Source organism: Palaemon carinicauda, chromosome 5 (genome assembly GCF_036898095.1).
Source record: "Palaemon carinicauda isolate YSFRI2023 chromosome 5, ASM3689809v2, whole genome shotgun sequence".
In the NCBI taxonomy this organism is placed as follows: Eukaryota; Metazoa; Arthropoda; class Malacostraca; order Decapoda; family Palaemonidae; genus Palaemon; species Palaemon carinicauda.
In genome coordinates, this window is record NC_090729.1 from 136832657 (window position 1) to 136855156 (window position 22500).

The window sequence follows — 22500 nt, forward strand, 5'->3', positions numbered from 1 at the left end:
GGTAAGGATGAACCTGCCATCCTCACCTCGAGCCTCAAACAAATATCTAATTCTTAGGTTATTAAAATTAGGGCATTCGGTCAACAAATGCCTCACTGTTAAAGGTACTGAACAGTCCTCGCAATACGGTTGGTGTTGGCCCTTCAGCAGAAACTCGTGTGTCAACCGTGTGTGACCAATTCGGACGCGACAAAGAGTTGTCTCCCATTTTCGGGGTATCATGTTATACCTCCAAGGTGAGATGATATTTGTTACTTCCCTCATTTTATTGCCATCTAGACTATCCCAGTGCTGTTGACATTTATTAAAAACCAATTTCTTGATGGTAGGTAGGAAATCATTACAGGGAATGGGATACCTCCTTGGTGGTAACTCAGATGCCGCATTCTTCGCCAGTAAATCTGCCTTCTCGTTCCCAGACACACCTACATGTGCTGGAACCCAACAAAATCGCACTGTTATACCTCTCTGTTCAATAATAAAAAGCCATTCTAAAATCTTTAAAACTAGAGGGTTACTAGAATTAAAAACTTCTAAAGCTTGAAGAACACTCCTTGCATCACTAAAAATTTTAAAATTACCCTCCTTTTTCAAAGCTATTTTCTCAATAGCGGTCAGTTGGCCACACAGTTCGGCAGTAAATATGAAAGATGCTAGAGGAAGTGCACCTCTACAATTAAAATCATTACTATGTACTCCAAATCCAACGCCAGCATCAGATTTGGAGCCATCAGTATATATTAAAGTCGATCCCCTATGTTTTGCAACATGTTCCATAAAAAGAGACCTGGATTCTAAGTCAGTCATATTCTTCTTAACTCCAATAAAGTATTTACAAAAAGATATGTCAGGTAATTTCCATGGAGGCATTGATGATACCCTGAATGGGAGCACCTTAATTCTAATTATATCCAGACTGTTTAATAATTGTTTCACCCGAAACCCAACAGGTTGAGGAGATTTTGGGTGCAACTCAAAGTAGGTTGAGTGCCTTACAAGGCTTGCAGTCTGAAAGGCTGAAGAATTAGGGAGTCTTTGCAATCTAAACCAATACCGAATAATAGAGGACATTCGGTAAAGGTCTAGAGGTAACTCGCCAGCATTCACAAGGAGACTTGTGATAGGTGATGTTCTAAAGGCTCCTGTGGACAATCTTATACTAGCATGATGTATAGAATCTAATATTTTTAACCGGCTTGGTGTGGCTGAGGAGTAAATTTCGCATACCCATAACTAATTTTGGAAAAAATCAAGGCCTTGAATAATTTTAAAATTGTATTGCGGTCTGGCCCCCATGATGTATGGGACAATACTTTTAAAAGATTCACAGCTTCAAGACATTTAGCTTTTAATGCTTTTAAGTGAGAAACCCATGTAAGCCTACAATCAAATATCAACCCTAAAAATTTAGCTTCACTTGCACATGGGATCCGTTGACCTTTGATGTATATATCCGGGTCTGGATGTACTCCCCGGATACGACAGAAATGGACAATTTTAGTTTTACTTGTCGAGAACTTAAATCCATTCATATCGGCCCAATGGATAATTTTATCAATAGAGAGTTGTATTTTTCCCTCAACCATTGCCACTCTGGCCCCAGCAAATGATATGGAGAGATCATCCACAAATAATGTTGCCAGAACATCCCGGGGAATGACTGAGGATATCCCATTAATTGCTAGTGCAAAAAGGGTTACACTCAGCACACTCCCCAGAGGAACTCCTCCTTCCTGGCATTTACTCTGTGATAGAGCTTCCCCAACTCTCACTTGGAAAACTCTATGTGAAAGAAATGACTGAATGAATAGTGGTAGTTCTCCTCTTAATCCAAACTCATGGATTCTTTTAAGTATACCATATCTCCATGTGGTATCATATGCCTTTTCAAGATAAAAAAAGACTGTCACATGGTGCTGTTTGGAAGCAAACGCTTCACAAATGGAGGACTCGAGTCGTATCAGCACATCAGTCGTTGAGTGCATTTTTCTGAATCCACATTCAATCGGTGATAAAATACCCTTCTTTTCAAGGTACCACATCAGTCTTACATTGACCATCTTCTCCATAATTTTGCATAAACAAGATGTTAATGCAATTGGCCTATAATTTGCTGCTAAAAACTTGTCCTTACCGGGTTTTAAAAAGGCTAAAATAATGGCTAGTTCCCAAACACTTGGATAACTATGATCATGCCATATTCTATCAAAAATGCTTAAAATAAATAACTTTGTATTAAAAGGTACATGTTTAATCATTGCATATAGAATTCCATCGGGTCCAGGGGCTGTATCGTTACATGTAGCAAGAGCAGAATCAAATTCTCTTTCAGTAAAAGGAGAATTGTATGACTCTTGCTTTCTTGTTGCGAAGTTTAAAACTTTCTTTTCTTCAATGCTCCTATATTGGTGACCAGGAGCTGCTTCACACTTGCACGATACATTTGAAAAATGGTCAGCCAGGGCATTGCTAACTTCGGTTGCTCCAGTCATATACTGGCCATTTATCTTTAACACTGGTGGTAGGTTTGGGGTGAATTTTCCTGCTATCTTTTTGACTTTCCTCCACACAGATGATGTCGGTGTTCTACTGTTAATGGAGGAAACAAATGACATCCAAGACTGGCACCTAGCTTCTTTTATGGCACGGCGGAACTGTGCTCTATATTTCTTGTATACGACTAAATTCTCCTCAGTACGGCGCATGCGCAATCAAGTTAAAGACTTTCTTGTGGCTCTATGCAGGGCAGTTAGTTCAGATGACCACCAGGGGACTGGTCGTCGTCTGAATATCCCTGTTGTTTTGGGAATGGAATTCACTCCTGCTGTGTGAAGAGTTCCATTAAGTAAGTCTATGGCATCATCAACACTTTCAAACTGTTCGGAATTTCCTTCAATTTCACTTAACTCCCGAAATCTATTCCAGTCCGCCTTATCAAGATTCCATAGAGGCGATCTCTGTAAAGGTGGACCATTGTTGGTGTTTATAATGATTGGTGCATGATCACTAGTATGCCAATCATCTAATGTTCTCCAATTAAAATCGAGAAGACAGTTAGAGCTTGCAACTGATAGGTCAATGCAGGACAAGGTACCTGTCTGAACATGAAAATGTGTGGGCTCTCCTGTATTAAGGAGCCCGACATCTTCATTCTCTAAAATTGATGATATAATATTACCTCTTGCATTTGCCAAAACATCACCCCATAAAGGATGTCTACTATTAAGATCTCCTAGAAAGAGAAAAGGTTGTGAGAGTTGTTTAATCACCTCTACTATATCATCATATGAGATGTTATCATTTGGAGGCAAGTAAAGAGAACATAGTGTATTTTCTCCCTATATCAATCTGTAAAACCACTGCCTGCAGAGGGGTACAGATAGACAAAGATATATGGGGAACATCTCGACGAACGTATATAAGACTTCCCCCATGGCTCCCTGCTCCTTGATCATATGGTGTCCTATAGCTAACAAACTCTCGAGGATAAGGAGTATTAGCATCAAGCTTGCTTTCTTGTAGACATAGAGTTATAGGGGAGTGCTCACGTATGAGGAGCTTGAGTTCTTCATATTTCGCCCTTACACCCTGGCAATTCCATTGCAGAATGGAGAAAAAAATTATGATTTATTTTTTGGAAGACACCTTAGATGAAGTCTTCCCATTGGCAATATTTGATCTAACAATATTTCCCAGTGGTATCTCTAGAGGATCTTGATATAGTGGGTTTTGTGTTCCTCTTTTTCTTTGTGTCCTTTTGATCTAATTGTTGAGGAGGATGGTGGACCTCAACTTGAATTTCTGATTGGTTCAATTTACCTTCTAGTTGATCAGAAACATCAGCAGACAAGATTTCATATTTATTTGAAGTCGTGACTTTGTTTCTTATGGTAGGAGGCGAGAGAGATGGAGGTCTCTCTCTTTTTCGATTAAAAGGTTGTGATCTGTCAGGTTTTTGCACCTTCCCCGCTACAGGTTCACCAGGTAAATTAGTTTCGAGTGGAACCTCCATCAGATCGGGCAAGGACACGGCCTGTGAGCGGTTTGTACTATTGTTTAGAATCTGAGTAGTTGGCTTTTGAATAACTTTAAAATCTTTAAGTATCTATTTTGATTTTTCTACAATTTCTGGACAGATTTTCGATGGGACTTTCAACCTCTTTAACTACTTTCATTTGTTTCTTCACATTAGAAGTAGAGATCTAATTTTCGTCAGTGTGGTTTGGCAAGTTTTTCTTCAGAACCATTGAAAAAGGTTGCCCTGGTCTTATCTGCTTTTCAAGAGCTCTTTTACAAGCCTCTTTAAAAGTAACCCTTTCCATGGTCCTAATGGCCTGAATTTCTTTTTCAAAAATAAACTTAATGCAGCTTTTAGATGTAGCTGGGTGTGCTTCCCCACAATGTATGCAATTTGGATTTTCTATGCATACTCCATGGCTACTTTTTCCACAGTTGGCACAAACAGCTGGCCTATTTTTTACTTTTTCTTTGCATTTCTGGCTTAAATGGCCATACATTTGGCAATGATAACATTGCAATGGTGAAGGGATATAAGGTTTCACTTTCAAAGATAGCCAACCAGCCTTAATAACATAAGGTAATCTACATTGATCAAATGTTATAATAAAAGTAGCAAGAGGAATACGTTGTTCTCCAACTCTCTTTCTCATTCTGACTACTTTAACTACTCCTTGACTTTTCAGTTCATCCTTAATTTCTTTTTCCTCTATATCCAGCAATTCTGGAGCATATATCACACCTCTACTCTGGTTGAAAGTAGGGTGCAAAATGCATTTTACACAATGACCATCCAATGTTGTCAGTGTTTTTAGCCTTTCACCTTGTAATGGGGAATAGTGTCACTATCAAGAGACTTCCATTTCCTTGGGGTAAAATTTTTGGCTGCCCTCCACATAAATTGACTATTTCCCGGTTAGCTTTGAAAACATTTTAACGCTCATTTCTTCCATTTTTAAATTCTAAGATAAACATTTTTTCATAATTCACTTCATAGTGACCAGGTAATACTTCTATTTTTCTATATCTTTGGGTACTACCATCTCTCCTCAACTAGGATCTTGCAAGCCATCTGTCCCATCTCATCCCTAGTCAGACTATCTAACTTTGTTGGCTCTGGTACAACCACGGAGGACGCAATGCTTTGCAGCAGTGTTTCAATTTCATATGGGTTACCTTCACAGTGTAGCTGAATGCAGTCTTGCAACTTAAAGCTATTTCCCTGTTAGCTTTGAAAACATTTAAACGCTCATTTCTTCCATTTTTAAATTCTAAGATAAACATTTTTTCATAATTCACTTCATAAGTGACCAGGTAATACTTCTATTTTTCTATATCTTTGGGTACTACCATCATTTCTCACACTCTCTCTCTTCTTCTCTAGTGTTTTCTTATCATTATTTCCATAACGAATATAAGGTTCCAACGTTACTATGTTAGAACCCGAGTTGGAGCTGTCTGTGCCGAGGTCCATGTTTGTATTTTCCAGGTCGTCAACAGAGGGGTGGGTTTTTTTGTTATGAGCAAGCCGGGTTATCCACCTCTTATCGGAAGATGTCAGTCCTCCTATCCCATGTGGCCCAACACGAGAAGAGGCTTCAGCAGGGACCAGTCCTCTATTAGAGAGGGGCTGCCTCTATTTAGGTGGGCGTACACTGGTCAGTGGGGGTAGTTAGCCCCTCCCACCGTCGACTCCAATGCCTGGTGTCACCCATTACCTGCAAATATGGGTGACTTAAAACTGGATCACTGGAGCCCGACTCTTAACAGACTTGGTCTGCACCCAATGGGGTCTGCCAGAGGGTGATGGCGTCTAAATTGGCACAGGTTGAGATGGAATGCCGTCCATCCCACACTGTGCCAAATCCAAAGCAGCATCCAAAGTATAATCGAACATGCCAAAGTCGTCAACAATATCGAGCCCAAAAGGAAGAGATGGGAGAAAAAGAAATAACCAAAAGTAAAAGAGAAAGTGCTGACTGATTTAGTTGGATCAACAGCTGGGCACCGAGGTCCAGTGGGAAGTAGTTCCCACTGTTCATTAGACCCCAGCTGCTGATCCCTAAGCCCCCCATCCTCATCAAGGCTTCAGCATCTGGGGGGTATATATTTTTGGGCTCGGGCCATGTCGTCCTGATGGAAGGTTCCTTTAGGTAGCCTTCTAAGGGATATTTGCTACAGTGATACTCCAAGGGAATTAAACCGAAGGTCTCCAGGATTCTAACTCCTGGCGCGAGTATCCAATAAAGGATATCGTATAATATCAGGGGACATATTCTAGATACGTCACATAGCAATCTTTACCCCAAATAGATTTCACTCTGATGTAATGGGGAAGAGTGGCAAAAGAAGTGGGTGCCGTTCTAGGTACCCGATGGACCTCCTTCCTTACTACTACCGCGACACCATTCCTTTTCTTGTAGCTCTCTAAGCGAGTTGCGCTCCCTGTTAACCCGGTGTTTTGTTACAAGTTTTTGGGAATGCTCATCATGCAATCTCCAGCATCTTCGTCTTCTGGAAAGTCGAGTATTAATTCTTTCCAGTGTATAATTTTAGTCTCCCTTTTCACAATTAAATTTCAATAATTTAAGTGTGTTTGGGTGAGCGTTGCCGAGAACCGGAGTCAGCCATTTTATGACTGCAGTCGCCCATTACAATTGCATTTTATTTAGTCAGTATGGTGACAATTCCCGGTATTAAGCTATAATGTTAGCTATTTAGGCAAATTATACAAGTGGTGATTTTGCATACATGAATATTATTCCTCTTCCTATTATGTGACTTTACTTATCGTATGCAGCAGGAACCCCGGTGGTACCAACTACCTTGGCTGGGGTTCCTACCAGAGCTAGGCTACTCTCGCTCATATATACGTTAGTAAAGTAATTCCCGACGTTTAACCTCACCCTATCGTTCCCTCTCGATTCGTATGAGAATGTAGATTCTCTAGAATCTATAGATAAGTTACGATATTCACTCTCTCTCAGAGAGAAGAGGCTAAACCCTTTCTTCCCCCCCCCCCCCCCCCCGAGTGCCGCCGCCGCTATAGGCGGCAACCACTGTCTCTCTTCATTGCCATCGAACAGAACAAAGTTCTGGCTGCCTTCGGCAGAGTGCCCTTATCTTTCCGCCGACGATGTCGTCAGCACAGGAAGCCATGCTTCCTCAGTTCACTGTTTGAGGAAGGCAGCATACCTGCTACCACCTCTCATATCAATGAACTATAAGACCCTTTACCCTTCCCCTTCTGTCCTTTAGTTATGTCATAGCCGTCACAAAATTCCTTCACCGGTATTCTGACAGTCATCCCGGCTTGCTAGGGTGACTGCGTTACCGGAGGTAACCTGCCGGTAGCGGTTAGTTCAGCCGTCTCTGCCACCTTCCCCCTTACTCCCTTCCTTCACACAGGAAGTGAATATTATTGGGGGGAAGATTGAGACGGCTCCTGACGGCTGCCGGTGGGAAACTTAACATACTTTGGGAAGCCCTCAGCTCTCCCTTGAGCTGCCATCCACATTCATTGCTGCCGACGTCATAGCCGGTGACAGACCTAATTGTGTTTTGATTATTGCTGGAGAGAACTAAACTTAATGTTTTTGTCCTTTCATTTTGACTTTAATCATTTTTTATTTATTAACTATAAACTCGAAAACATTTCCAGTTTTGAATTGTCATTGTATGTTTTTCTCCTTAAGAATCCTAAAGGAACCGAATGACTTTTTGTTAAGTCAACTCTCCCCAGCAGAGCTAATATAAGTGAGCTCACGTGTAGATGATATCCAAAACGCAGGTAAAATACAACAGATTCTGGATGCCGTAGAGAGTGAACTTGATAGGCGTCATGGATTGAGGGAAGAGCACGAGTTGGAGATAGCACTTGAAGATAGGGACGAAGACAACTCTATAACCCAAGAACACTCTGTTATGGGAGGAGCAGCAGCAGTGCTAATGTTACCATCAGCCATGTCATCAAGCCAGACTGCCTACCGAACTTCAATTCCAGTTGAAGTTGAATCTCATGATGAAGTTCAGAGGTCAGAAGAGTTGTTGCGGATGAAAATTAAATTTAAAGCAGCTGAGCTCGAGGCTAAGTCATTGTGAGCTCAGTTGGAGAGGCACCGTCAGAATTCAAGATCACCCAGGGCACAACCCATGGGAGGGTTTTCAGACAAAGATAAGGTGGGACTCCTTCCATCCTATGATGAAAAGAATCCTGAAGGCTTCTTCCTGTCGTTTAAGAGAGTAATGAGGAGTTACCAGGTCCCAGAGGACTCCTGGTCTCGCCTGTTGCCAACAAAGTTAACCGGGAGAGCAGTGGATGCTTACAATGAGGTATCCGACCCTGTTGCGCACGATTATCGCCTGGTAAAGGCATGGATCTTGAAAGCTTTCGAACTTGTGCCTGAGGCTTATCGCCAGAAGTTCAAGAACTTGAGGAAAGGATCAGAAAGCTATGCAGAGTATTGGAGGCAAATGAAGATTAGCCGTGACAGGTGGGCGGAGGCCTCTCTAGGAAATAACAAGACCTACGACAGGATAGTAGAGCTCATAGGATTAGAGCAGTTTCTACTAATGTTACCCCCAGCCACTCGGCAATATATCGAAGATCGAAATATCACTGACCCTGACCAGGCTGCTGTAATGGCAGATGAGTATACACTGAAGGAAAAGATCAGGGGCTATTCTGGCTCAGGATGTTGCCCTCCTTCATTTCATCCAAACCAACCTCCAAGGCAATTTCGGAGTAATTGGAGCCCCAGAGGGCCGGCTCCATCGTATCCTCCACCAGGGAAAGGAGTAGGGGGAAATCCTACACATGGCAGTGCTAAAAACACTGGAAGTAAGAACAATGGAGCCCACCCTTCGGCTCCCCCAGTAAAACAGTGTTCCTATTGTCACAAACTCGGACACGACGTTAGCTGCTGCTGGCTCAAAGGATATTATGAACCAGGGGGAAAGAAGTCCTCTAATCAAAATCACAAGAAGGATGACCAAGCACTTAATTTTAATGAGGTGATGAGAAGACAGACATCATGCCAAGGGATGATGAAGAAGAGAGACATGGCCATAAGGCAAGGACAGGATGCCTTCATTCATGCTGGATCTGTGTCTCTGCAGGACCAAGGTACCAAGCCTGTACAGATAAGGATTATGCGTGATACTGGAGCTGAGCAGACTGTCTTGCACAGAGCAGTCTTACCCTTCGATGAATCGTCCGCTTTGGGAGAAACTGTCATGGTTCGCTACATTAGGAGAAGAGAGGAATTGCCCTTATATGCAGTGAATTTAAGCTCTTCTTTTATTTCCGGTACATTTCCAGTTGCTTTGGTGGATGAGGAACCCATGCAAGGGGTACAGTCATTGTTAGGAAATGACATAGCTGGATAACGATGTTGCACAGCAACATGTAAAATTCCTGCTGACAATAATGAAGGGGAGGTGAAGATTGAACAAAATGGGTATCCAGCATGTGCTATTACCCGTGCTAGTACCACCCAACAGAAAAAGGACCGAGATGATGTTCCTACCGGGGCGCTTGCGGGTACTTTTCCCCAAATGCCCAGGGGTGTGGTGCAGCCTGGTTTATTATGTTCAGAATACTCAAGGGAGTTGCTCATTGAAGCTCAGAAACAAGACTCAGAACTTGCAAGGATAAGGGATGAAGCTGGATCCCTGAGTGAACTTGAGACTGAACCCTCTGGTTACTATTTAAAGGATGATGTCCTAATGCACAAATGGCGGCCTAAGAAAGTGCCTGCTGATGCTGAGTGGGCCATTCTATATCAGGTGGTAGTGCCACCACAGTACCGAGAGGAGATTTTAAGGTTGGCTCATGAGCAACCAATGGGAGGACATTTAGGAGTACGCAAGACGCCCGAGAAAGTTTCCGGGAATTTTATTGGCCAAATTTGAACAGAGGAGTTGCAGAATATTGCCGTAGTTGTCACTCGTGCCAAGTGATAGGTAAAAAGGATCCAAATCATCGAAAGGCACCATTGCAACCCATCCCAGCGGTGGAAGAACCCTTCTCCAAGATCATCATGGATATTGTCGGACCTCTGCCAAAGATAAAGAAGGGACACACCCATTTGTTGACGCTATTGTGTGCGTCGACATGCTTCCATCAAGCGTACCTGTTGCGGGCAGCGATGAGTCCCAATGTCTCGCGGGCTCTGGTACAGTTCGTGACCACATTCGGGTGCCAAAGGTTATTCAAACTGACAGAGGTAGTGTCTTCATGTCAAAAGTTTTTGAAGGCACCCTTAAGGAGTTAGGAGTGCAGCACATAATGTCCTCTGCTTATCACCCACAGTCTCAAGGTGCTTTGGAAAGGTTTCATGCCACGCTCAAAAATGCATTACGTGCATACTGTGAAGACCAGAAAACACTAGATTGGGACACAGGTGTGCCGTTCTTGTTGTTTGCTATTCGAGATTCATGGCAAGAATCTCTGGGGTTTTCCCCCTTTCAGCTGGTCTTTGGACATCAAGTGCGTGGACCCCTCAAACTTTTGAGGGAGATATGGACCCAGGAGGAACAAAGTACCAATGTGCTAGACTATGTGGTGAGGTTCCGACAGCACTTGCGCGAGGTATGCCAAATGGCTCATGAGGAGATGCAGAAGTCTCAAGAAAAAATGAAAGCCTGGTATGATCAAGCAAACAGGACAGAAGCACGACAATTCCAAGTGGGAGATAATGTGCTCATCTTTTTACCTGTGCCTGGTAGTCCCTTAGCGGCCAAGTACCAGGGGCCATATAAGGTCATGAAGAAGCTCAGCGAACTGTATTATGTGGTAGGGACACCGGACCGAAGAAAGGAACACCAGGTGTGTCACGTCAACATGATGAAACCATATGTTGTTCGGAATACCAGTGGTCATGCCACTGCCCGAAAGACATCACCAGCCACTGCGCCTGTTCATGTATCAGTAATAAGGAGACAGGGACAGAAACCAGAAGAGGAGGAAGAACAGAATCCTTCGGGTGAAGAAGAGGAGAAAATCAGTTTCAAGGGCATGCCACTCGAAGCCCGACTTAAGAATTCTGAGGTTCTCAGAGACTTCAAGACCAAGGTCTCTCATCTAGCTCCCCAGCAGCAAAAGGATGTCCAAGCTTTAGTGGAAGAGTACGATGTGCTGTTTCCTGATGTTCCCAGCTGGACAAATGTAATGGAACATGATGTGTACGTGGGAGATGCACGCCCAGTCTGACAACACGCGTACAGAGTATCACCAAAGAAGCGAAAACTGCTTGGGAAGGATATTGATTACATGCTAGAGCATGGGATTATTAGAAAGAGTTCCTCACAGTGGAGTTAACCATGTGTGTTAGTGGAAAAGCCTGATGGTGGAGTCAGATTCTGTACTGACTAAAGGAAGGTGAACAACGTCACAAAGCCAGATTCTTTTCCCTTGCCACGTATTGATGACTGCGTAGATACCATCGGGAATGCTAGATATATCACAAACTGTGATTTGTTGAAGGGATTTTGGTGTGTTCCGTTCACTGAGAGAGCCAAAAAGCTTTCAGCTTTTGTAACACCTCAAGGATTATTTGAATATAATGTGATGCCCTTTGGATGAGAAATGCTCCTGCGACATTCCAGCGAATGATTAACAGTTTGGTACAGGACCTAGAAGGCATTGTCGCATATATGGATGACATTGTTATCTACATTGACTCTTGGAAAGAACACCTGAAGAGACTAAAAGCCCTTTTCCAACGTTTAGCAGAGGCCAACTTGACAATCAACCTCTCCAAGTGTGATTTTGGACAGGCGAGTCACCTACTTAGGGCATATAGTAGGTCAAGGATCTGTTTGCCCAGTGCAAGCAAAGGTTGAGAGCATACGACAATTTCCAGTCCCGCAAAGCCGCCGAGCACTGCGTCGGTTCTTGGGAATGACCGGTTATTACAGAAAGTTCCGTGAGAATTACTCTACCATAGCCTTGCCTCTCACTAATCTTCTCAAAAAGAATAACAAGTATGTTTGGTCTAACCACTGTCAAGGTGCATTTGACTCCCTTAAGAGGTTACTAAGTCTATCACTTGTGCTGAAGGCACCAGATTTTGACAGATAATTTGAAGTAGCAGTAGATGCCAGTGATCATGGGGCTGGTGCAGTCTTATTGCAGGAAGATGATCAAAACATGAAACACCCTGTGGCATACTTCTCTAAGAAATTTAACCGGCATGAAAAGAACTATGCCACTGTAGAAAAGGAGTTATTGGCTTTATTACTTGCTGTAGAACATTTCTCCATTTACCTTCAATCTAATTCATTGCCTACTAACATCTTTACAAATCACAATCCCTTAACATTCTTGCAAACCATGAAAAACAAAAACCACAGACTACTCAAATGGAGCCTACGGCTGAAAGAAGTGAATTTAAATATCTTGCATATCCCCGGGAATCAGAACATTCTAGCGGACTGCCTTTCACGGATGAATTAGAGTTTAATGTGTGTGTAGGTAGTTTAAGAATAGATATAATTTCTTTTTATGTAATTACACCTCTTTCATGAGAGCCAAGCTGTGAGTTCAGTTAGTGATTAAGAGGGAAACAATTTCCTTTCCATTGACCAGGAAATCTTTTTTTTAAGGGGGGAAGTGTGAAGCGAGTTCTACCCTCCTAAGTAAAACTGTTAGCAGTTCATAATTCTTCTATTTTTATTTTTGAAACAGCTCTGCTCTCATGGTTTCCTTTCTAGTAACCTCAGACAGGCCTCAACCCACAAAAGGAGGGCGTTGTCTGCACTATGTAGGCTCACAGCCATTAAATTATCAGGCACTTGACTTTCCCCTCTCTTTCCCAGGTCAGCCACAAGATATAAGCCGGATGTGAGAACAAGGGTTTCTTATAGAAAGGACAAAGTACCCATAGGGAAGAGGACACTTGGTCATGATTGGCCAACATCCAGAAAAGGAAGGTGTGGTCACGGATGTCATTGGACCTCAAGACACGAAGACCGCCCTATGAAATAAAAAATGACCAATCAAGAGGAAACAGGGGATGGCCCAAAATCTCCCCTTCTCAGCCTAAGGCCTTCATCAAGAAAATAAGTTAGTTCCTGTCCGAGGGTGTTGGAAGAAGTTCTCACCCAAGAAGAGAGAGAGAGAGGAACCAGTGTCTGCTCCCCTCAGGACACAAGCCATCCCAGTTCTCGAGATTTGAACTCCGCATGAGTCGCCGAAAAACTCTGTAATTCAAGGATCCACCCTTCCCCTGAGTCCAGTTGGAGATAATGACGTCCCAAGAACACCTGCTTTGATGAAACTAAGATAAGTAAATTGACCTGTGAGAGGGAGAAAGTTAACAAGTGCAAAACTGAAGGGTTGCATTAAAGGGAATTCTAGAGGAGTGTAGCTGGAAAGAAAAAAAAAACCTTTGGGAGTAATTTTCTCTTCAATTGTGTCAACCCATTCACACCCAACATCATTTTTTTTTTATTTTAAAGGAGGAGCGTAAACCAAGTTCCCTTATGTTCAAGTGTTAAGAATCAAAGGTTTTTCTTTTAACTTTAAAGTGCAAAGTGGGGGGTTTTTGTGTTGTTGGGACACATAGAAAATAGTCAAAAGACAATAGTGAACATTATTTCTCTTTTTTTTTTTATATGGTCAAACTTGTACTTTTTTTTACCATAATTATTCTTTCAACATTTATGTTCTGTCTTTTTCATTATATTGAGTGATTTTCAGAATGTAGAAATTAAGTGATGCTTTCTTTTTATTTTCTGCATCTAATTGTGTTTTAATTATTGCTGGAGAGAACTAAACTTAGTGTTTTGTCTTTTCGTTTTGACTTTAATCATTTTTGATTTATTAACTATAAACTCTAAAACATTTCCAGTTTTGACTTGTCATTGTATGTTTTTCTCCTTGAGAATCATACAAACATTTTTCTTTTTTTTTCTCTGTGAAATAAATTAGTTATGTATTAGATTTTTATAACAGAGTTTTTTTTGTCCGTGATTAGACTAAGGAGATAGGCAAACGGTCCTTGCATGTAACAAACCCCATATTTTTCTTAAGAGGTGCAGCTCCAAAGTAAAAATAAGAACCCAGGAAAAGTGAACAGTTATTAGCATAAAAGGGCTCTGTCCTTTTAAAGAACTCGGTGTCAATTAGACGATCTGATTGATACGACGATACAGTGTCAAGTGGAGAATCCGATTGATACCATTTAAAGACCGTAATCTGCAGTTACATAACAATATATATATATATATATATATATAAATATATACACACATACTATATATATATATATATATATATATGTATATATATATGTATATATATATATATATATATATATTTATTATATAAATATATATATCATATACAGTAGGGTCCTGAATTATGCGAGAATTTGGTCGGTAAATGGTCTGGCATAAATGGAAAATCGCATATTTCGAAACACATAACAGGAATAATTCCATTAGGGCCATGGCAAACAGAAACTTGCCCATTCAAATGCATTTATCACCCATTTTCATTTCTTTCTGTGTACTATACTGTATTTTTTTTTCTAATATTACCTTCTTATAAATAGTTTAAACATTTAAAATGTTTCAAAATTTTAATAACTTGAAAAAGGTTAAAATTACAACCAGGAAGGGTGTAAATACATAGATTACCCCTCATATCACAACCTAAAATTAGTAGTAATTTTAATGACTATGTCATATCTGTTTTATAAGACAACTAGTGAATAGCAAAAATATCACTGTATAGACTAGCTTTTATTGTATCATTGAAAATCCAAAATTAACGAAATAAAGGCGATGTTATATCAGGCGTTCCCTAATCACGCTAAAAAGGACACCATCAAAATCAGTATCCGTTGTTTTGTTTACGTTCATCTCTGATCATCTGGGAAGAAACGAACGCCTTTACACATGTGTTTATGTTACTTTTTGCAGCAACAGCTATCTAACCAAATATTAATTATATGATGATTTTGTTATTGCCAATGTTGGTATATTGAATTTTCCTTAGAACTTCAAAAATAATTAAATGAATGCGATTTATATAATGCTTTGTTTCCTAAACACGCCGCCTAAAACAAAAACCTTCCGTTTGTTTACTGTACGCTCCATCGTCGATCATAATAAACAAACGAACGCATTAAACACGAATGATCAAAGTGATAACTAATGATATTAAGAAGTTTTAGTACCGTGTCCATATAAATTCCTACAGACGTAGCAAAATAGAAAAACCATTTTGTTTGCGTCTAATCAACAATAGCAAAATGCCGCTAATGACAGTATGGTAATTTACGATAATTCTAAACTGTTACGAAAGATAATGCCCATTCCATATCCAAAATACTTTTCCTAGCTTCAGTTACTGTAAAAGAAGTCAACTTGTATCCACCTCAATCATGAGACCATCTGCAAAAGAAAAGAAAAAATACTAGGCCGGTTTTTAAAGTTATCGAACAATTTGGTTACCGCTATAAAGTTCGATGTGACAGAGATGGTGCGAGATTGGAGAAAGTAAGGAAAATTTGAACCATAATTGATTTTTAATATAACAAACTTTGTGAAGCAACACAGATTTCATTTGTTAGAGAGATAGAGGGAGGTAAGAAATGAGAGGTAGCGAAAGGTAGCAGAGAGAGAGAGAGAGAGAGAGATAATGATAGTTTTAAATGCACTAAACAAAAATTATGATAGGCTATAACACATTACTGCTTATGTAATATCAACTGTATAGATGTTTTGAATAAGTTAAGAAATGGTGTAAACAATACTTTGTTACTGTATTCGTACGCGCATATTCTTGAGAGCGGCAGCTAGCCATCAGCTGATCTCATCACAGGCAAAAGTAATACAAAAATAAGTCAGCAATACTCGATTTATAAAACATTTCCGAAATTTAAAACAAAAGTAGAGGGTTTTCTTAAAGCACAACTAGTTATTTAAATAGTAGCAATTTTCTAGAATAAAGTGGTGTATCCTACAAAATAGTGGTTTGTGGACAAAATCGGATGCCATATTTTAAGCTACGGTTGAAATGGATTTATACTCGGTATAATTTATTTTGTTTCATATTTAATTGACACTTTTTAAGAAAACCTATTTTGGTTTCTTCATCTATAGTATATGTAAGTATTGTATAACAACGGGGGGAGAGAGAGAGAGAGAGAGAGAGGAGAGAGAGAGAGTGAGAGAGAGAGAGAGAGAGAGAGAGAGAGAGAGAAAACCAGCTGTTGTAATCGAATGCCGTGTTTTTGTTTCATGTACCACTTGAAGCGAGGAATTGATCACCACAACTAACAAGTGTCATGATGAATTCATTCTTAAACTCAGGTTGTAATATTTGAACTAAGATTTTATTTCTTGAAGAGAGAGAGAGAGAGAGAGAGAGAGAGAGAGAGAGATTGATTTGAGGTTTTCTGGCATCAAATTCTCTCTCTCTCTCTCTCTCTCTCTCTCTCTCTCTCTCTCTCTCAGAGGTTTCATAATTACATCATGTACTATACAAAACAAATCTTTATAAAGCAAATCTGTACTATTTAAAATATGACAAAATATTGCCGACTTGTTACCGAAATTTAGGCTATTCACTGCCGAAAAACGAACCCAGCCTACATGTGAAAACCTTGAACACCCCAAAGGGAAAAATAATATTATATACTGATCTGAACAGAAATAATGCTTTAATATACCAACATTAACACTACTATTAAAATTATCGAAAGGTTAGAGAAAGATAAATATTGCCAAGAAGTTAACCATAATTTTGTTTACATTTTGTCAGCAGGACTCACATAGTTAAAGTTTATTTCTTTGTTGATATGGAATTTTTCCTTAAATAGGGTATTTATTATGAAATTATGTTGATGAAATGTAAGGTAAATATTTTTTGGTAAAATTTATTATCAAACACCACATTTAGGGCTACCAAAATACTTGAAAAGACAATAGATTTGATACATTTTGTAGTGCTTTACTGGCAGACTTTGAACAGCTTCTCAGATACAGAAAATTTATTTTTGAAAACTACTGACCGCATAAATGGGGAATCGAATAATTCGAACGCATAATTCGGGACCATAATATATATATATATATATATATACTGTATATATATATCATATATACTGTATATATATATATATATATATTATATATATATACATATATATATATTATATACAGTATATATTATATATATTATATTATATATATATATATATATATATATATATATATATATATATATATATATTTTATATTATATATATTATATATAGATATTATATATATAGATATATATATATATATATATATTTATATATATATATATATATATATATTTTACATATATATATATATATATATATAATTTCATATATATATATTTATATCTATATATATATATACTGTATATATAATATATATATATACTGTATATATATAATATATATATATATATATATATATGTATATATATATATGTATATATATATATGTATATATATATATATATATATACATATATATATATTTATATATATATATATTATATATATATATATATATTACATTATATATTATATATTATATTGTGGAGAATTTTTTATGTTCTGAGTGGGAACTTAGTTCGGGAAAGCCTCCCTAATGGTTGTTACTCAAAGATCAACAGGGGAGGATAATGAGCACTTACTCTCTAGCACAAACACCCTGTTAATGACTTTACTACCACAGTTCACTAACCTTCACTCTTAAATACAAAAGGGGGAAATTTACTGTCCAGAGGCCGGAGAACTCCACACGTGAAATATAAGTAATTTATGGCTTACTCTAGCTTTTTCAGGTCTATAGTCATCTCATTCTTAGGCTCTGTTCCGACTACGTCCCAGCTACCCCAATGAGATGCTGGACAGGTATCTTACGTTAATGTAATTAGAGACAAAACCAAAAATGGGAGCAGTGATGTAAAGTAATTTAAATGTTTAAAGATAAGGATCTTTACCTTCAAAGCAAATATATTAATGCAAAGTTCCTCGCTGTTACCATCTATAGACTTACTTAGGTTTACTCTTTAAATATTGGGTATTTTGTCCCGTGATCAACTATTCAATTCACACATTAAAATAAATGAGGGAGCAAAAGTACGAAAGAGATTTAATTAACCTAATATTGATTTATCCACAAATTTACATTAAAAGAAAACAGACATCTTAGCAACACAAAAATGGAATAATAAAAGGAATGCAAATTAAAAGCAATTCAAAATAATAAAAATGATGGGTTAGACACGTGGTCTGCAATAATCACAAATCAAAATGGGGTCGGGCATGTGGCCCACGGGACCCAGAGACTGTGCTAGTCTCAAACCAGAAATTAATATCCAAGAAAAATATATACACAATCCCACCGCACACAGTCCGAATAGTGTAAAAGCCAGTTATTCTAAGCAAGTTAAAATTAGTCCAAGCTAAAAAATGGGGGAATAACTATGGCCATTTGTAGTAGTACCTGCACTCCTTTGATGATCAGTCCTATGCCCGTGATGGCTGTTGACCTGGTTGCACTTTGCACTCTTGCCTGGCTCACCCCAAAAATTCTCACTTTGGCTGCAACTATACAGTTCCCAGGTTTCACTCCTTCACTGCCTCCAGCCGGCAGCCACAGGACTCCTTGGTGAGTCACATTTTGGAAGAGGGGGATGAGGGTGAGCCAGAGGTGCACGGATTAACTGACCAGGCAGGTCAGTTGGCCAGGGCGCCTTCAGAACGAATGGGCCCGACACTAAGGTCGGAGAGATCACCTGGCTTCACCTTTCCAGACAGGTGAGGAGCTTGATGCGCACGGTACTTCATTGGGGGTGCCATGTTGGGACTTCAGGACAAGGCAATGTATTGTTACAAGGAGTGCAGAGGAGGCAGGATTTTGTACTAAATACTTTAGAGAAATCTTGCTGCTCTAAGGGAGTTTATATATACAACAATCCTACCTATTCTGGCTTGCTAAAAATTAATATTTTAAATGATTAATTAGCAATGGGCTGGTGCGATGAGCATACATCTTAAAATTAACAAACCTTAATTGGTATTGAGAAATAAAAGATGCATTAATTCAGTAGTATTGAAATTTATATCAAAATTCAGTTTAGGAATTTAATCTCGACCCATGTAGTTAAGGAAAGAACCAACATACGCCGGGGTTACTACTAAGGCCCTCTGTTGTGCGTATCTACGCTGTGACATCACGAGCATGGCATGTGCCACTGTCAACAAGTTTTAGTTTAGAATAGTCCTCCCTATGTTTCGTTAAAGAAAATTGGATGTAGGAGAGAACGTTTAAGGGGTAGCTATAGTATTAGTAGAAGAGAGCTAAAAATACGATTGAAAGAAGAAGAGTGAAGAAAATTCTTCACACACACACACATATATATATATATATATATACTGTATATACAGTATATATATATATATATATATATAACTAATCCGGCTATCTATAATCCGGAAACATTAGTTAACCGGCATTAATTTTGCTACTGCCAGCTTGGTTGGCGGTACTGTTTCTCAATTATTTTCGCTACTGTCCAGTTGGCAGCACTGTTTTCAATGTAAACAAATATAAGACGCACCCTCATTTCAGCAGGGAAACAGTGGTTAGTTTATTGTTGAAAACAGCCTAGAAGCACATTACACAAGAAGAAACATACCGTACACTTCCGTGCGTAAGACAAACCTTCACATAGGACAAGGTCGAAAATCAAGTCAAATCTGCATGAATTACAAATCCACCAGTGTATAGGCCAGTTTTTGTTGTATACTCAAAAATCCAAAATAAATTAAAGGATTTTATATCAAGCTTTTGCTAAACACACAACATAAAACCGCAACCAATGCTTTGTTTAAGTTTCATCACCGATCATAACGAACAAACGAACACATCTGTGTATAAATTAGCTTTTGAAGCAACAGATATCTTACCAAGTATTGGTTATGTAATACTATTATTAATTTTATCCTTTCTAATAATGCCTTGAGAAATATGAAGATTTAACAGTGAATTAAAGATCAAAATAAGTGTATGGATACTGTGACTATTACATATTGGTGCTGATGTAATATTCATTATAAGAAATTTCGGATAAGTGAAGATTATATAAACAACTCGTACTGTTTGTGTGTATAATCAAAATACGGTAGCCTGACCTTGAGATCAGCTGATGCCTACCAAAAGTAACTGTTGATTATTGAAATGCCCAAGAAATTGAAAAATAGAAAACAAACATGCTTTGATAAACCACAATAACGCCTAATGAAATATGAAGGCTCAACAATGAATAGAAAATTAAATACTGTATGAAGCTTTAAAAAAACGTAATGTTACTCTTCTACGTAAATGTGTTTGTGGTAGCTCAAGTCCAACTGATTAATGCCCAATTTCCGTAACTCCCATATCTTAAGTTTCTACACGTATTCTGGCAAAACATCTTGATAGGTTTGCTGAAGGTAATCATCTATTCCCTAGTTTGCAATTTGGTTTTCGTAAAGGCCTTGAAGCATGTGATGTCCTTACAATCTCCAATGCTGTACAGAAATCCCTTGATTGTGGTCAGGAATTTCGTATGATTGGCCTTGATTTTAGTGCTGCCTTTGTACGTGTAAATCATGAGGCCCTTGTTTTCAAACTCAAACAGTTGGGATTGGGTGGGTCGTTTCTTAGCATTATTGTTGAATTTTTTACTAATAGATCTCAAAGAGTTGTTGATGGGCACCATAGTGGAGTATAGGAATGTGATATCTGGCCCATTACTTTTCATATTATATACACATGACATGGGGTTTGGCCTAGAAAACAAGCTTGTTGCATATGCAGATGATGCTACTCCCTTTGCATCAATTCCCTCTCCTGAATATAGATCTAGGGTTGCTGAATCCCTTAAAAGAGATCTAGCAAAAATTAATGCATGATGCAAATTATGAGGTATGAAGTTGAATTCTAACAAAACTCAAAAGTATGAGTGTAAGTAGGTCAAGGACAGTTGCTCCTAAACATCCCGATAATCAGCATTGATAATGTTTCTTTAACCTTATATGAATTCTTTTCAAATTTTAGGTGTGATTCTTGACAGCAAATTTACTTTTGAGAGACCTTAGGTCTGTGTCTTCTTCTATTGCACAAAAAAATTGGCTTATTGAGAAAGCCTTTGACGATTTTCGGTGATCAATCTATTCTGAAGAAGTGTTTTTAACACTTTCATTCTACCTTGTTTTGAGTATTGTTCTCTTTTCTGGTCTTCAGCTGCTGATTCTCATCTTAATTTATAGGACAGACACTTACGGTCTATTAAATTTCTTATTCCTGATCTAAATATTAATCTTTGGCACCGTCGTTCAATTAGTTCATTATGCATGTTGTATAAGATTTTTCATAATTCTGATCATCCTTTACATTCAGATCTTCCTGGACAGTTCCATCCTGTTCGTAATACTAGGCAGGCAGTTAATTCTAATAGTCGGGCCTTTTCCATCATGAGGCTCAATATTATACAGTATTCAAGAAGTTTTATTCCAGCTGTGACCAAGTTGTGGAATGATCTTCTTAATCAGGTAGTTGAAACAGTAGAACTTCAAAAGTGCAAAGTTGCAGCAAATGTTTTTATGTTGAACAGACTGACATTAGTCTTTTTATAGTTTATATAAGACATATCTGTTTTGGTGTTGTTACAGTTTTTAGAAGGATTTATTGTTAATTTTTTTCTCATCCTTTATTTATTTCCTTATTTCCTTGGGCTTATAACATCTTGCTTTTCCAACTAGGGTTGTAGCTTAGCTAATAATAATAATAATAATAATAATAATAATAATAATAATAATAATAATAATAATAATAATAATAATAATAATACTGCAAAAAGTTTAAGGAAGAGGCAACTTTCCAAGAGTCATGACCTGATGGCATACTATCAGGGTCAGCCCTTCTCATGATATAGCTGAGTTTGGACCTTGGCTGTTTCAGAGAGAGATTAAATGCTGTTGTTTCCCCTTTAAAAAGTTGTCCACCCTTAAAGGGTCCACCTTTTAACAGGTAGGCCTTAAGGCACTCCACCGGGTGCAGAGAACGATCTTCATTTAGTGGAGCGATCTTCCAAAACCCCCAACGTTTTGTGGGAAGTTTATTTTTAGCCAGGAATGCAGGATTTTGGTAAAGATCTACTCCCCCGATTATAGTGGGCATTTTGAGGGTAAACTACAGATTAAAACTAAGTAAACAAAATAGGAGACATTAATTAATATTACACCATAGGAAAGTCACCAGGTATCTAGATTTCTTCTCAGCATCTTCCACTTGTAATACTTGAGCTTAGAATATTTATAAAGTGAATGCTAAACTAATCAACCTACTACATTCTATATCAAGAGATTAAAAAGAGTTGCTAATTGTCTTAAACTGGTAAAAGTTAAAACATGTTAAAGTTTGTCTTGTAGGACTTACCTGGTA

The 22500-nt window shown here is 38.6% G+C and overlaps 1 protein-coding gene across 1 annotated transcript in view; it reads right to left on the minus strand.

Moving 5' to 3' along the window:
• Hydr2 (abhydrolase domain-containing protein 2) overlaps positions 1 to 22500 on the minus strand; it is a 237306-nt gene that overhangs the window by 62015 nt on the left and 152791 nt on the right. Inside the window, exon 5 of the mRNA XM_068374124.1 lies at positions 22495 to 22500. This exon is cut by the window's right edge and continues 189 nt beyond it. Coding sequence (XP_068230225.1) covers positions 22495 to 22500 — 6 coding nt within the window. The remainder of the gene's footprint in view (positions 1 to 22494) is intronic.